At 38.4% G+C, this 17,320-nt stretch overlaps 1 protein-coding gene across 1 annotated transcript in view; it reads right to left on the minus strand.

Moving 5' to 3' along the window:
• Positions 1-17,320, minus strand: part of COLEC12 (collectin subfamily member 12) — a 106,660-nt gene that overhangs the window by 68,234 nt on the left and 21,106 nt on the right. The window contains exon 2 of the mRNA XM_060775144.2: positions 16,294-16,344. Coding sequence (XP_060631127.2) covers positions 16,294-16,344 — 51 coding nt within the window. The remainder of the gene's footprint in view (positions 1-16,293; positions 16,345-17,320) is intronic.

Consider the following 17,320-nt stretch of genomic DNA (forward strand, 5'->3'; position numbering starts at 1 on the left):
AGCACTCAGTGGAATTTAATAAATGTGATGAGGTGGCAATTTCTAGAATTCCCTAGGACAGAACCATAGCAGTTAGTGTAGCAGCAGCTATAATTCTGTGGTGTGAATGAGTCACTAGTCTCACATTTCAATCACACTGGATCACCTGGGTTCTAACATGCAATCTATTTGTCCTGCAGTACTTTTCAGTAAAGTACAGGTCCCTTATCCATGGATTTGATAGCTAAGATTTAACTTACTCATGCTCCAAAAATATTCCTCCCAGAAGAATTTGAGGTCCCCAGTCTAATTCTATAATATGATTCTGGCTCAAGTATAAACGAAATATAAACTTCACTATTATCCACAATTTCTGTGGAATGGGTGGGTGGAACTTGGAATGTATCCCCTGTGAATAGAGGGTAATACTGTAAATGTATTTTGTAAAATCCACTAGTTTGTGCCAAAATCGACTAAATAAGATATTAATATATCTTATTTAGTTAGTTGGACTGTAATAGAAATTACAAGGTTTATAATGTTTATTTATTTATTTAGCAATTTTGTATACCGGTCTTCTCACCTCTGTCGAGGGACTCGGGCCAGTTTCACAAACAGTCATTAAAACACCATATTACATATTAAACTAAAACATTAAAATAGCAAAATGCAATCAAATCAAATGTTGTCATTAATACAGCTAATTAACTTGGCTCTTCCAGAATAATAAAAGAGGAAATCAGAAATCCAAGAAGGTCAGTAGAAGATATTTTTTTGGACTTCTTCCATTTCCTGTATGAATAAGACAAGTCTCCTTTGGAAGCTTTATCTGGAAGCTGCCTCAAATGAACAATGATACAAAGGAACCTCAACAAAAATTCTAAAAATGTACTTCTTGTATTTTCTGCTAAAGGGGCAAGCAAGCTAAGATTGTGGTGGATGTGCAGTGACCAACTGTACCTATTTTGCCTGTACTGAAAAAAGAGCACATAAATTACAAGTTAGTACATCAACTATCTTTGCTTCAGTTTGGGTAACATTCTCATTTTGCTGTGACGGATACGATTCCAACAATTCCACTCATTTTAAATAGACATGCAGTTTACTGGAAATCTGTTCACTATTCCACATTGCGTGGTTGAAAGAGAAGCATTCCAACTTCCAGACTTTCCAAGCAGTACATTTCTTCCAAAATGAAGAAATATGCTGACTGAAAGTGCTGACTCTCAGTGGTGGTCAGTTCTGGCCGTTTAGGAAGCCTGAGAACACATGGATCATACCAGAAAGCATCAAAGCACTGCCAGATGTCTATCTTTCTAAGAGAGGAGAAGGAAAACAAACAAACAAAATTAACCCAGTAGGGAACATATAATTTTCAGGCACTCAACAAAGGAGTCAGAAAGATTCACTGCAAAGGCAGTCCTAGAGTAAATTATCACTTAGATTTATCAAAGCAAAACAACCAGAGAAACCATGAAGAAAAGATGGGATAGAAATATTTCAGTTTAGCTTCAATAATATCATACATTCAAAAATCTATAGCTGCAATATTGAGCTTTGAGCACTTATCAATCAATAGTTGGTATATGGAATAAGCCTGCAAATATTATGCACATGTTTATTATGTTTTAAATGTGTTGGATGAAGATTTAGAAGGCATGCTTATCAAGTTTGCAGATGACACCAAATTAGGAGGGATAGCTAATACTCCAGAGGACAGGGTCAGACTTCAAAATGATCTTAACAGATTGGAGAGCTGGGCCAAAACTAACAAAAAGAATTACAACAAAGACCAATATAAGATACTACACTTAAAAAAATGCCCCACTGTATGTTATCATCAGTGAGCATTGGATGTGTGACTAGCCCCCTTTTCCTAAAGTCAGAAGTGTGTCTGGGAGCAAAAGGTTCTGCACATCCGCTGGAAACATAAAAGAGGCCCTTCTCAGTAAATGCTCGGAGGATTTGGAACTCCGTTCCTGGACATATTAGATTGGTGTTGTATTAGGCAGGTAAAATGCTTCTTGTTTCAACACAGACTGTTCAGATGGAAATAGCCTTTTACATTCTGAGCTGTTTATGTTCTTTTTAATGATGTGTTTTTAACTGCTTTTGATTTTATCAATGGTTTAATTATATCTTTGATGTAAAATTTAAGCTGTATTTATTTTAACTTTTGTATAATTGGGAACTGGACCCCTGGTGGTGCAGTGGGTTAAACTGCTGAACTTGCTGACAAAAAGGTTGGTAATTCAAATCTGGGGAGTGGGGTGACTTCCTGCTGTTAGGCCCAACTTCGGCCAACCTAGCAGTTCGAAAACATGCAAATGTGAGTAGATCAATAGGCACTGCTTCTGCCAGAAGGTAACGGCATTCCATGCAGTTATGCTGGCCACATGACCTTGAAGGCATCTACGGACAATGCCAGCTCTTCGGCTTAGAAATGGAGATGAGCACCACCCCCAGAGTCAGATACGACTAGAAATGGAGATAAGCACCACCCCCAGAGTCGGATACGACTAGAAACCTTTGCCTTTACCTTTTATAATTGGGAAAAAAGATTAAATGATTGATGACAATGGCAGTGATTTCCCATACGCTTTATGCAACTAGAATATACAATTGTATTGTACTCCTGTGCAATATTAGACTCAGGCACCTCTAGGCTAAGGTTTGTTCTCTTAACCAACAGAGACCGAGAGCATGCAGCAAGTGTCCATTTCATTCAAGGGAAGCTTGGAGTTCAAAACGTAAATGAACAAAAATCTGCTTTGGGATTCTGGAAGCTAGCTAAGAATACAAGAAAGGGGGAGGTGAAGCCAGCAATTCTTGGCCTGCTGACACAGCCATACTAGGATAACTCTCATTTGCTGTAACTCAGAGGGATATTCAGTTACAGTGGAGAAATCATAACAAAGACAGGAAACAGATCAGCACTCTCTGGATTTAACACCCTCCCCGGGGACCCTGTTTCTAAACTGCAGATGTTTTTAACCTTGTCTTGAAATATGTCTGTATCACATACCTCAATCTGATGAAGTTAAGTACAGTATATAAACTGAAACAATTCACGTCAGGGCTGTGAGTGAGTGAGTGAGTGAGTTCCAACTGCATGCCAGTTGGAAAATGTGCAGTTTTTAATATTCTTGTCTATGAATGTGCATTACAAAATTGAAAAAAATATACTACCGCCAAAATAACTTCATTAACATCATCAGGTCATCAGAATTTTAGTCTGTAAACATAGCAACAAATTGTTTTTCTCCTTTCTCAATAAGGCATTTTCAAAGCAAGGGAAGCTTGATATGCCTCCATCAACCACAACTGTTTCTACAACTGTGGCTTGTCTCTCTTGCACTTTGCTCTCAGATTTTTGCTGTTCTCAGCACTACACAGATCAAACACAGGGCAGGAATATAAAGCTGTCTTCAGTTAAACTTGGTGCCAACAAAAACTGGATGGTGAATGCTGGTGATAAAGTTCAATGTTTTCTAATAGGCTGGATACAGGTAGCTTTTTATGAACCAAGATTAACTCTATAGATCTGGGATCATTCAATTATAAACAATTTTAACCAAATTATATAAACATTTTAGTGATTCCCCCAAAGGATCTGCATGCACAATTTCCATTCAGCAAGGGAACTCCATTGTAGCAAAGGGATTTAATAGGAGGCTCTGTTCATCTGCCAGAGCACTTACTCAACACAACCAAGGATGAGAAACTCATTGCCAGACAAAAATATCAAAATATTCTAGAATTTTACTAAATGAAGGACTTGCTTGAACATAGATTTTAGTATACCACGGCTGTGATTTTCCATGAATATATATATGATCTGCCTGCGCTATTTGTTGGTATTGTGTGCCTTCAAGTCTTTTCATACTTATGCCACCAATATCATGGTATTTTCATTGCAGAATTTAATCAGATAGTTTGCCCTTGCCTACCTCTGGGGCTGAGATAGTTGACTTCCCCAGGACCACCTCACAGATTTCCATTACCAACTAGGGTGGGAATTCTGGTCTTCCTAGTCATCATCCAATGTGTAAGCTACCATGCTAGCTGTCTTCCGGTGCCTTTAACAGACATTATTTAATCTTTTATTATGTATAATGCAATCAAAACAGGATGATAAGGCTCAAGCATGTATGTTTTAGAGGTTGGAAACTACTTTTTTGGGACTAGAACTTCCTTATCCAGAATAGTCAAAATAACTTTTTTCAAACTATGAATTGATATGTGTGTGTGTGTGTGTACTCTCTCTCTCTCTCTGTGTGTGTGTATATATATATAGGTAGGTGGAGCTTCCACACATATATTCCAGTTCAAAGAAGATAATGTGGGATTTCCTGCCTTGATATTCTGGGTTATATGGCTTTGTGGAAGGGCCCAGAGAGAGAGGGGGGGGGGGAGGGAGGTGTTAAACTGTATTACTATAGTTTGGTATTGCAATATAGTATTTGTATTGTCATATGGACAGAGAGCAGACAGACAACAAACCTTCTTTTGACCCTAGGCTATAAGCCAAAGTGATACCCTCTAGCAATTTCATCTGGAATAGCACAGAGACGTTCAGTTGCTAGTACTCCTAAATGCACACATTATTAATGGTGGTAAAGAGGACAGATACTGGACACTAATGCACAGGAACAATTGTGTGGTTTTGTTGATGGGGCTCATAAAAATTCAAACCAAGCCGCAAAGACAAACCACTCTCCATTTTCTTCTAGTGTTGGAAGAAACATGAAGCTGGAAAAAAAAAGATAAACAAGAGCAGAACAGGTAGAATATGGGCAAGACAAAAGTTGTTCCACAAGACAGGTTCAATATTTGGCCACTAATTTCAGTGGAACTTAATCCTAACATAGCGCTCATAGAATTGCAATTTAATCTTGGTGAAGGTTGAGCTGGAGAAGCAGTGAAGCCCCACTAACATCAATGGAAATTACTTCTTACTGCATTCAGAAAGTATTTTTCTTTCATTTCTATTTGTGCTTGCCCTTCTCCTCTGCACATTCATCCTTCCTGGGCAAAACATCCTCCTCTCCCTATCCCTACCTCTGCTCCAAACAAACTGTGTGATTTGACATTTATGAGCAAGATTGGCAGCTGAAAATGGGATAGAAAACAGGGGGTTTTTTTAGATGCAAAGTCTATGAAGTTGTGTGCATGTGCAAAGGCTCTTGGATTGGAAAGGAAAAAAATGGTGGTTTCTCTGAAAAAGAAGCAGAAGAAAAATGCAACACCTCACTAGGTGACCATCTGGCAACCCCAGACATTTCCTTTGCCCAGGCCTGGGGCACAGACCACACACATATAAGCAAGGAAAAAACACACACATTGCAGGGGAGGGAAATCAAAATAAATCATGATCCTTTCTATTCTGAGTTTAAGCCCTGAAGACAGAAAGAAATTGGGAGGGGGGATTGTTGACACAAAAGTCAGTGAAAGTCAGGTGGCTGGTAACAGAGGTGTAGAAATAGGATGGAAATGCATTTTCAGCCCTGTGTAGATTGAGCTCCATAGAGCTCTACATCAGTCCCATTGGTTTCTGAAAAGAGAGGATAGATAGTGTCCTGTCATGGAAGAAAAGCAGGGCATAAGTAAGTAATATAAGAAGGAATTCCAAAAGTTAAATTCAAGTTAGTCCATGATGTCTGTAATTTAGATACATTTCATAATTATGATTACAGAATTGCTGAATTTATGACTTGTTATATAATGTGGGTACTTAGCATTCTGGATCAAAAGAGCAATGACTGATCTTAATTTTCATTTCTGAAAGCATGAAGTCAAGCTTTAATTTTGATCTGTCTATTGCAGTGGTTCTTAACCTGTGGTCCATGAGAGCTAAAATATTGTCCGCAAAGTCCCATCTCTTCCTCCCTTTCTTCCTTGCCTCCCTCCTTCCTTTCCTCCTTCTTTTTGTCCTCCTCTCTCTCCTCCCTCCCTCACTTCTTTCCTTTGTTCCTTCTCTCCCTCCACACACCCCTCCCATTCCTTCTTGCTTCTCTCCCTCTTTCCTTGGTCCTTCCTTCCTTCCTTCCTTCCTTCCTTCCTTCCTTCCTTCCTTCCTTCCTTCCTTCCTCTTTCCTTTCTTCCTCCTTCCTGCTTCCTTAATATTAGCCCTAGTATTAACCAACTTGTAAAGCAGATGCAAGCTCAAAAGTCACATTGCTGCAAATTGAATTGAATTTTCTATTAAAATGTTCTTTTTTATATTGTAACAGTACTCTTAATTCATGTTACTATTAGCTTAATGACTATGTTAAATTTTTTGATTAAAGTTTATTTTTTTAGATTAACACAGTTTATTATTTTTGAACCTTGTGGTTCCTGCTAACAATAACAACAACAAAAATCAAAGTGGTCCCCCTAGTTAAAAAAAAAAAGGTTGGGAACCACTGTCTATTGCCTTGGGTAAAACACATAGGCTCTGGAGAGGGAGAGAATAGTAAGTAATAGGGGAAAAATAGTTTATATCATTAGGATGTGAATTATGGAAAAAAGTCAAGTTCAGGCAAACTGTACATTATTGCCCAGGAAAAGACTTCTGAAAATGCAAAGCTCCTCTGCTGTAACAGAAATCCATTTGCTACTATATATGAGAAAGGGGCACAGAAGATGCTCAGGTGCAACAGGCCTTTCCTCTGCTCTGTGATGGGTCTCAAAATCAGGAAGACGTCTACTTTTGCTTTTTGTAAGAGATTATGCAGTATTATAAATTTTCTTAAACATGTGATGGAATATAAAAATCTCTTAGCATATTAAGGCTGTCAATCTTATGCTTGGCCGTTTTTCTGGATATAAAGAATATTCTCAAATATGTGACACATTTGGACACCCTGCCCACAAAACTCCACCACTTTCTCAATTGAAAACATTTCTCATCATTTCACAAAGGGATTTTTTTGCACAAAACTTCATTTATTTTACAAAAGACTTTTTTTGTGCAAAAATACCAAACTTATTTATGCTTCCATCAAGTATTATCACATGGCAGAAGAGTGTAGGACTGGATGGCCCTTGTGGTCTCTTCCAACACCTTAATTATCTCATTCAAAGTTCCAAACTTAACAAAATGCAAAAAAATGCTGCACTTTTTCCTAGGAAATAAAAAAAGTACTTTTTGTTCCGTGTGCAAGAATAAAAATATGGGAAAATTTACATTCTTACATATAAATCTTAAATTACAGTATTGAAATTTTATGGGTTTTTTTCCTAAGGAAATATAATCTTGGACAGACCTTGAACCTTTCCCAAGTTTTCATCAATTGAAAGTGAGGTACACATGCTTAATACTGATAGTATCTTCTTAAAATTAAGCCATTAAAACACTGTCATGTATTTTTATTCACACTTTACACAAAACCATTCCAATATATGAAATACAATAATGTTTTTTGAAACCAGTCATAGAAACCAAGAAGAAAATTCTATTGGCAAACCATAAAACATGTAGAAAGTAGTACTCAGACCTTCTTGTGTGTTTTGGAACAAAATTCCGTTTGACTTGATGCCATATAATGCTGTTGCTATGGAAAAAAAAGAAGGACTGAAGAAAAATGATGGTGTTTTTATTGGAGCAATTTCCATTGGTAAAGGATGACCTCTCTAGTTTTTGCCTACATTACTCCATGGGCTTTAAGTGTGAGCCAGATTCTGATTCAAGTGCCACAGTGCACCCACTTCATTCCACATGAGATCTTGAAAACCTTTTTTTTAAAAAAAAAATTATAGACCTTTTCATTGCAACTATATCTGAATTAAATCCTGAATCCTTTTGTTGCCTTCATGGTAAATAGAACCATCAAAGGCAACTGAGTTATTGAGTCTTCACTCAGAACTATGGAACAACTTCCCACAATCAACAAGGCCACCATCTGCTTGGATTGTTTCTTGCCATTGCAGCACAGACATACCCTTGTTCGGATTCCATTTATTTCTGTGAGGTACATGTACAGCACAGATGTCAAACACAAGTCCTTTGGGGCAAATCTGGTCCTCCATGTCATTTTATGTGGCCCTCTGGACTACAAATCCTGGATTCATCATCATTAGACATGATTATAGCTGATGGGAGTTGTGATACAGTAACCTCTGGAAGATTGAAGTTTGTTCTGTTTACTCTGAATCGTGAGGTTTGGATTTAGATAGGTTTGTGAATATGATGTCCAATTTAAAATGTCCTTTAACCTTTCCCCAATCTTAGAGCCACAAGTGTGTTGGGTTGCAATTCCCATTATTCCAAGTCCTCAAGGCAGATAAACAAAAATTATGAGAGTCATTCAATAACATCTGGGATCCCAAAAATAATATGCTAAAACCATATATGTGTATTATTATTTTTAAAGTTTTAATCATTGCCTTATAAATGCGATACATGATCAACGGAGTTTGAAGGAGTGGGTGTTAGTGGAAGAAAAAACCCGCATGAGATTCAAACATGTTGGCCAAAGTCGGTTATATAACATGCTTTACTAAGTTTGTGCAGGCAGTCAGCCACATGTTTAAGTGAGTGTTATATAACTTTGTGAAAGGCTTGCAGCTTACTTTGAGTAGCTGCTACATGGGTAATAAAGATCATGTTGGAGGTTTGCTAAATCACCCAGACAGGTCAAGTGTGGTTTGGTGGTCAGAGCATTGAATTACGACTCTGGGGATCAAGGTTTAAGTTCCTGTTTGAACAAAGAAACCCGCCAGATGACCTTGGGAAAGTAACACTCTCTCGGCTTCAGAAGAAGGCAATGGTAAACCTCCTCTGTCTGAAACCTGCCAAGAAAACCTTGTGATAGGTTTGCTTTATATCATCTTAAGTTGAAAAACTATGAAGGCACACAAAACAAACATGAAGGCACTTCTATTCGCTTCTCAGTGTTTAAAAAAGGCATCTCCTGGATCTAAAATGCCTCAGTAAGGCTCAAATTTGGCAAAATGTCCCCAACCTTGAGGAGGATTTGGGGATAAACATGGATTATTTTGCCGGTGGTGCATTATGGGTGAGATGGAGTCCTTCAAGGTCTCCAGTGAGGGCATGGAAGGCTTTATGTAGCTTCCAGCCTTTCACAATTCCCCATCCTTTATTCTAAATGATCATATGGGACAGTGAAAGAGCCTCCTCAAATACTGAGGATATACAGTTGGGTGTCTTCTGGGCAATACTTCTTGTAAACAGCTAATCTTTCCAACCCAAAAACTTTGCTTTACAAATGCAATGCTTTTGACACATAATAAATATCAATATGATCATGATAGTGGTGGATCAGTTCTTTCTCCTGTTTATGTACCTCACAGAAAAAAAAGAAATCTGAGCAAGTGGTGTTGCTGTGAATTCCCAATCATTCTTCAGATTTCTAGATATCAAATCACATTGACTTTTGGTTTCTAGTGATATTAGGGACCCATCACACTAGAGCATCTATCCACTTTAAAATCTGGTTGCTGCCTTTAAAATGCTCAGCCAGAGAGGTCTTGGGCCTCACAAAACTACAAACCCAAGAATTTTGTAGGAGGCAGCAACTGGATTTAAAGTGGATAGATCAGGCATTGGCAAACTTGGGCCCTCCAGGTGTTTTGGACTTCAACTCCCACAATTCCTAACAGCTGGTAGTTAGGAATTGTGGGAGTTGAAGTCCAAATAACCTGGAGTTTGCCCATGCCTGGGATAGATGCTCTAGCATCAAAACCTGGAAATGGAAGATGTACCATTAATGAAATGATGGAATGATGATGACTCTACTATGAAGATCTCTTTTCCTCTCTCTCCCTTTCATACCTCCGGATCGATAAAAAGACCAAGGAAGCGTGGATGCTTTTATTTATGAGTTTGCATCTAACCTCTTTCTTAAAATAGTGTGGGTTCCTTTCATACCTTCTCCTTCCCAATGATCATACATCACATTAGGTCTTATGAAACAATCTTGTCTTTACTGATTTTTTTTTCATTATTATTCCAGAATTACAGTCAAAGTGCTAAATTGCTGTGGCAACATTACACTATTTAAGCACTAGGATGGTTTTGTTTCAGAGCTAATAATCTTTATTAATCTGATCCCTGCTTAATCTGGGACCTCAACATGGTGTTGGTATCCAAGACTTGGGGACTGCAAATGAGTTCACTTTTTATCAGGTCGTTTGCAGTCCATAGCTTCAGTGGAAAGGGATTATCACTTTATTCCATCACTGTTAATAAAATGCTCTTATCAGTAGATTGGTTCAGAGCAATGGTTCAGAGTTTGTTTAAGATCCGTACTTCTCTTGATGTGAGATTCACAAGAAGCCAACACATGGCATGATAGCAAAAGGTTGGTCCCTTCAGTTGCCAACATTTGATAGTCAAAGGTATATGGCACTAGAATATTATTCTAGCTTCCACTGGTTAATTACTATCAATTCATGAAAACTTTTTATACTGTTAATATAAATATATTGATTAAATATATTAGATAAATGACATTAAGCTTTTATCTTTGAAATTTGTAATGTTTCCCACTTTTCCCATTCTGGGGAAACTAACATAATAGAATAAATAGAAAAGGCATCTACCTTCTAAGCTTATTGAAATACACAAAAAGAATTCAAAACTTTTCTAAACTTTTGTAACCAATTGTTATAACTTTCCTTTTCTTCACTGTATAAACACACATATGCTTACATCAAATTACTAGCACATACTTCTCCAAGCACTCGTAAAAAGGGCCAGAATCCACATTGGTTGTTATCTAATACTCTTTTGGCTTAATGCAATGAGACTATGGTTTTGTCCGCTGCAAAGAATGGTTGGCCAATTTGAGGCTGCAAATGAGCTCGGGAAAATACTGTCCCACAAACAGAGGATGTGGGATTGCTTATGAGAGAGAGAGACTTCATAGTTTAGACTTTTTAAAGGGGGTCTCTTCCAAGTATAAAATTGCCCTCAAACTCCAAGAGGCAGAAACTGAGAGCTAGGGAACACAGACTCTCGGAACAAGATCTCCAGAATGATTTGTGAAATGGAAAACTCAAAACCTGAAGCTCAGGAAGCAAGTATAGCCCTTCTTCCCTCTGTTCATCACAACACCAGCAGATTTATGTGTCTAGATCCAGGGAAGTCGTGCCAGCCCTCTATTCTGCCTTGGTCAGACCACACCTGGAAAACTGTGTCCAATTCTGGGCACTGCAATTGAAGAGCGAGGTTGACAAGCTGGAATGTGTCCAGAGGAGGGCAACTAAAATGATCAAGAGTCTGGAGAACAAGGCCAATGAGGAGCGGCTTAAATTGCTGCGCATGTTTAGCCTGCAGAAGAGAAGGCTGAGAGGAGACATGATGAGGGCCATGTATCAAGAGGGGAAAAGAGGGGAAGTCATAGGGAGGAGGGAGCTAACTTGTTCTCTGCTGCCCTGGAGACTAGGACGTGGAACAATGGCTTCAAACTGCAGGAAAGGAGATTCCACCTGAACACTAGGAAGAACTTCCTGTGAGAGCTGTTCAGCACTGGAACTCTCTGCCCAAAGTGTGGTGGAGGCTCCTTCTTTGGAGGCTTTTAAACAGAGACTGGATGGCCATTGTGATTTTCCTGCTTGTCAGGGGGTTGGACTGGATGGGCCACAAGGTCTTTTCCAACTCAATGGTTCTATGATCCTTCAGTCTTGCAAATTCCACTGATCACAGTAGCAAAAGTGCACCTGACAATAATTCTTATGCTGATTATTCAGGGTTGTATTTTGGCTAGAATGCCATTTGCCAACCTTTGCTTGCTGTAGCTAACAGCTGCCAGGAATTACTCCCATGTATTTCAACTATTACATTTGTATCATGTTTATCATGGAACCAGCTGTGCAATTATATCCACTCATTCAAGCACACGCACACACACTTAATGGAACCACACCAATATCAACAAGCCACTCCCCAATTTATAACCGGTGAGGCTGATGTCAACTACATTAAGCTTGGGGTAAAATAGAAAAAAGTATTGAGTCAAGGACAGAGCTATTATTTTGCCTGTAATTTGTAAGGGCCACCACAAATTGCTCCTACAGGGAAGGAAATATGTTCAGCAAATGCAGATTTTCATGTCTTTGATATTGTCATATTTTACTTGTCTTTCAATGTATTTTACTTCTACTCTAAGCTTTTTAAAAAAATCTTGATTAAAGTTCACATTCCATACACCCTTCTGCCTATACACATTACTATAGAAAAATTCATTTTAACCACACCAAACTAAAAGTCAAGCGCTAGTTTTTGTTTTATAGTTGTCTTTGACAGAAAATGCTTCATAAACTTCCAATGTTTTACTTTGAGGAGTAGATGTTTGTTGATTCCTTTGTTGTGGAGGAATCTGACTCTTTTGGTAACTTTTTAACACCCTCCATAATTTTTTTTAACACAGTGGGATTTACATCTATCTAGTCATGCATCAAGTTGCACTATTAGTTTAGCAACAGCAACAATATTACCGGTGTATATATCTTAATCATTTGTAGGAGAAATGAGGAAAAAGACAGAGCTATACCAGCTGAAAGTTCCTCTACTACAAAGCTGGTAAGAGATGCAACAGTTCTGTCCTCCTTTGTAACTAATCAACCTACTTACACAGACAGAATTGTTATCAGCCTGTTTCCAATCTCCCCTTCTTGGGCAAAATCCTGGAATGTGTGGTGACCTCACAACTCCAGGTATTCTTGGAAGACATGGATTATCTGGATCCGGCACAGTCTGGCTTTAGGCCAGGACATGGAACCGAGACAGCCATGGTTGTCTTAGTGGATGATCTGCACTGGGAACTAAACAGGGGGAGTGTGTCCCTGTTGGTTCTGCTGGACCCCTTAGCGGCCTTCGATACTGTCAACCACAGTATCCTTCTGGGACGCCTCACAGGAATGGGCCTTGGAGGTACTGTTCTGCAGTGGCTCCGGTTCTTCCTAGAGGGTCATTCCCAGAAGGTGTTATTGGGGGACACCTGTTCAACCCCACAGCCATTGTCTTGTGGGGTTCCTCAGGGTTCTATATTGTCCCCCATGTTGTTTAACATCTACATGAAGCCGCTGGGGGAGATCATCCGGAGTTTTGGGGTGCGGTCTCATCTGAACACAGATGATGTCCAACTCTGTCACTCCTTTCCACCTGCTACTAAGGAGGCTGTTCAGGTTCTGAACCGGTGTTTAGCTGCTGTGATGGTCTGGATGAGGGCTAACAAATTGAAATTGAATCCTGGCAGACCAGGGTTCAGAAGCTTCAAATGGTCCACCAGACGGCAGCCAGATTGCTAACAGGAGCAGCGCTCAGGGAGCATACAACTCTTCTGTTGTGCCAGCTCCACTGGCTGCCAGTCTGCTACCAGACTGTAGCAGCACAATTCAAAGTGCTGGTTTTAGCCTGTAAAGCCCTAAACGATTCTGGCCCAACTTAATTGTCCAAATGCATCTCCTCCTATGATCCAGCTGGGATGTTAAGATCATCTGGGGAGGCCCTGCTCTCGATCCCACCTTTGTCACAAGTACGTTTGGCGGGGATGAGAGACAGGGTCTTCTCAGTGGTGGCCCCTCAACAATGGAACACCCTCCCTAGCGATATTAGATCAGCCCCTTCCTTTTTATCATTCCAAAAGAAAGCCAAGACTTGGCTCTTCGAGAAGGCGTTTGCAGATGCAATATAACAGACATAGGAAAAAATAAATGGAACGACTGGACGACACTATTGGATAATGCTTTTAACTATGAAACTCAAACTAATACATGTTTTTATTGATATTGATTGTTTTATCTGGTTTTATATTTGAATTAACTGTTTTAATTGTATTTTATGTTTTTGGTGTTGATTGTAAACCGCTCTGAGTCGCCTGTGGGCTGAGAAGGGCAGTACATAAATATAGCAAATAAATAAATCAATCATATTTCAGTGAGATTTTGAGATTAAGCTTTCCCAAAGAATTTTGGGAAACCTTTGATATGATTAACAAAATGATACTATTGGTGAGTCTGAACTCATTCCAACTGATAATCTGTTTCTTGATTACATAATTTATAGCCTGTTTTGCAAAATGCTGGCTATGTATGAGGAAGCAAAGTTATTTGGAAAACAAGAACACTTTGAGTAATTCAAGGGACAAAAAGTCATAAAAATACGGTAAGGCTACGTATGAAGAAACAAAGTTATTTGGAAAACAAGGACACTTTGAGTAATTCAAGGGTTGAAAGGTCATAAAAATATGGTAAGACAGTCGTTTTCTTAATACAGAATTCTAGGAATATGATGAGATAAATTTTTCCCAAAATCCCTTTCTTCTTCTTATTGTACAATTGTTATCCCCCCCCCCCCAAACATAGTATATCAAGACCCCCAGTAATTTTAAGTGAATTTTGTGTATGGAAGAATTGTGACTTCCATTCAGCTCTGGCACTCACAACAAACTTCATGATTTTTCAGTTCCAACTGGAGACCATCTGCACTAAGCTCTGGTTCTTAAAGTTCTGATAAAACAATAACAGATTGCTCTCGAATTCGAAGAACAGTGAGATATTTCCATATATAAGATTCTTGTTCAGGGTAGAGAATAGTCTATTTGTTGGATGGCATATGGATCACTTCATAAATGTATGTAGACACAATGTGGAAGTTCACTGAAGTCTCATAATATTAATTTGGCAAAAAAATAATAATAGCAGACTTACATTGAAATGTATATGTCATAATCTGGAAGTCACTTATGTCCATGGGCTAAACCCAGATGTTAGTCCCAGTTAGATAACATCCACTGAATCAACGGGAACTTAATAAATCAACATTTATAAGACACTCATCTAAGGCTGGATCTACACTGCCATATAATCCAGTTCCAGACTGCAGATTAACCGTTCAAGTTGACAATGCAGGTTGGAAGTTCAAGCCCAGGTTGGGGTGAGCTCCCACCATCAGCCCAGCTTCTGCCCACCTAGCAGACTGAAACTGGTAATGTGAATACATAAATAGGTACCGCTTTTAGCGGGGAGGTAATAAAAAGGCACCAAAAGAATATGCTGGCGATTCAATCTGGAGGACGTTTATGGACACAAAGCTCCTCCACATGGAAGATGGAGCGACAGCACCATCCCATGGCCAGAGTTGAGCACAACCTCCAGATGCTTATACCTCTGTTTATGTATCGTCTGTCCTGTTAATTGTATAACGTCACTGAATGTTTGCTGTATATGTGTGTTCTGTTATATGTCCTGAGTCCCCTTGAGGAGATAGAGTGGAATATAAACAAGGTATCATATGTTTTTTATATTAACTGCATTGGATTATATGGCAGTGTATATCTAGCCTAAGTCAAAATATGGGGATGAACTTTATACATACTTACCTTGGAGTAAATCCCATTAACTCAATGAGTAGACACATGTAAGCCTGTACTAATTCTATGCCTGTTTACTTAGCATGCACCATCAAGCAAAATAATATCCCTCATTTCATGCCTAATTGGGCTGCAAATAATCACGAACAAGAAAAAATGGAAAATGTTAAAAGCAATGCAGGCAATCATGATTCACTGATACAAGGATTACTTAAAATCCTTTAAAATGGTCTTAAAGAGACATGATATCGTGTATCTTTGTTCAGTTATAATGCTGATAAAAAGTCATTTTAGGAGAAAACAGAAACCCATTTAAATCCAGAAATTTAACAGCCCTTTCATGTTGCCAGATTTGTTCTGAATGAGTACAAGATGAAAGCACTTCAGACTGGGTTTTTATGCTCATTAACCACAAGCAAACATTAATCAACCTACGAATGGAAATAATTCTCAAAAACAAACCAACTCTCAGTTTGGCCTAAACTTGCTAGTTTTTCTCATTTTTATTATAAGGGATTTATGGTCACTATCTATAGCTATGACCAAATATTTTCCATCAACAGAACAGGGAAGAGGGCAATAACCACTGTATAGCCACAAAATATGTATATAGGAGTACTTATCACTCACAGACCACATGTTTAAGTGAAAAAATAGAGTATTCCCATTCAGATTGATGTTGTTTCCCGGCTTCTGAATTTTGCTACCCGGAAGCAATGTAAGTGTAATGATTAGCAAACAGATGATTACTCCTGCTAAACCACAATGACAATGACACCAGAATCATGATCAAAACAGATTGTTTCTCAAATAAAGTCTTGTACAATTACCAATAAGTTAATAATTGGCAATTGACACTTTTTCCATCCAATATTTTGCTCATTTTTTAAATGTCTGCACCACATTCTACTCAGAAACATGCACAATGATATCTGGAAGCGTTTTTTGTTTTACTTTAAACAAGAGAAGCATATGGAGACTGAATCTAACTTACCAAACCTCTTGTAGCCAAAGGACTGAACCTCGTCCTCTTCTGTAAAGTCGTCTGTTAAAATATATATAAGAAAGATATTGTATTAGTATATGATATCCAAAATTTATTGAAAATCCTACTTGGGAGTTTACTGTAGTTGGACGCAAATCTTTGGCTCCCTGGACTCTGAAAAATATCACAGGCTCCCCTCTTTCTTTTTCAACATCTATCCTGAGTTGCTTTGTAACTCTTGGAAGCCCTCTTGGTCTGAATCACAAGTACAAAACCATCTGGACATACTCAACAATCTGTATGTGGAAGTTATTGGGTGGTCCAGTACGTTACTTGGACAGAATAGAAAAAAATAATTTAAAACAATATCAAGAAAGCAAACTATTCTTGACTTTAAACATCTTGTATTGTGGCCTCAATGATGTAAACAAATACAGAAATGTAACCCTTGCTGACTTTAACAAGAGTACAGGGTTGGTTTACGAACAAGAGTGAAGACATTCTTGAAAGGTCCTGGTTTGATGCTTAATATGCTCTTGTTGCAATCAGCAGGCTTGGCAGGTTTTTATTTTGCTGTTTTCACTGTTAGTTATTATTATATTAAATTCCTAGTTAGTAGGTGCGATCCAAAAAGATCAGACATGGTTCTGTCAGCCTAGAGTACACTACAAAAAAGCATTGTGACAGCAAAGAGATAAAACTGAAGGGAAATTCGATCAGGAAAAGACTGTACAAAAGAAAGAAAAGAAAAGGTAGATATTCAAAACTGCCATAAAACACTGGGCTCAGGCAGTCTTAACCAAATAGCATGGTGAGAGGGGCACATTCATCCAAATTGACAGATAAAACTCCAGATTTATATTATTTATGTATTTGTATACATGTACATACATATGTGTCCAACCATTTGTAAGGCCCCTTTCACACTGTCCTATACCCCAGGATCTGATCCCAGATTATCTTTTTATTCCAGATTATCTGGAAGTAGAGCCTCATATAATCTAGTTTAAATCAGATAATCTGGGTTCAAATCCTG

This window comes from Anolis sagrei, chromosome 4, assembly GCF_037176765.1.
Source record: "Anolis sagrei isolate rAnoSag1 chromosome 4, rAnoSag1.mat, whole genome shotgun sequence".
NCBI lineage: Eukaryota > Metazoa > Chordata > Lepidosauria > Squamata > Dactyloidae > Anolis > Anolis sagrei.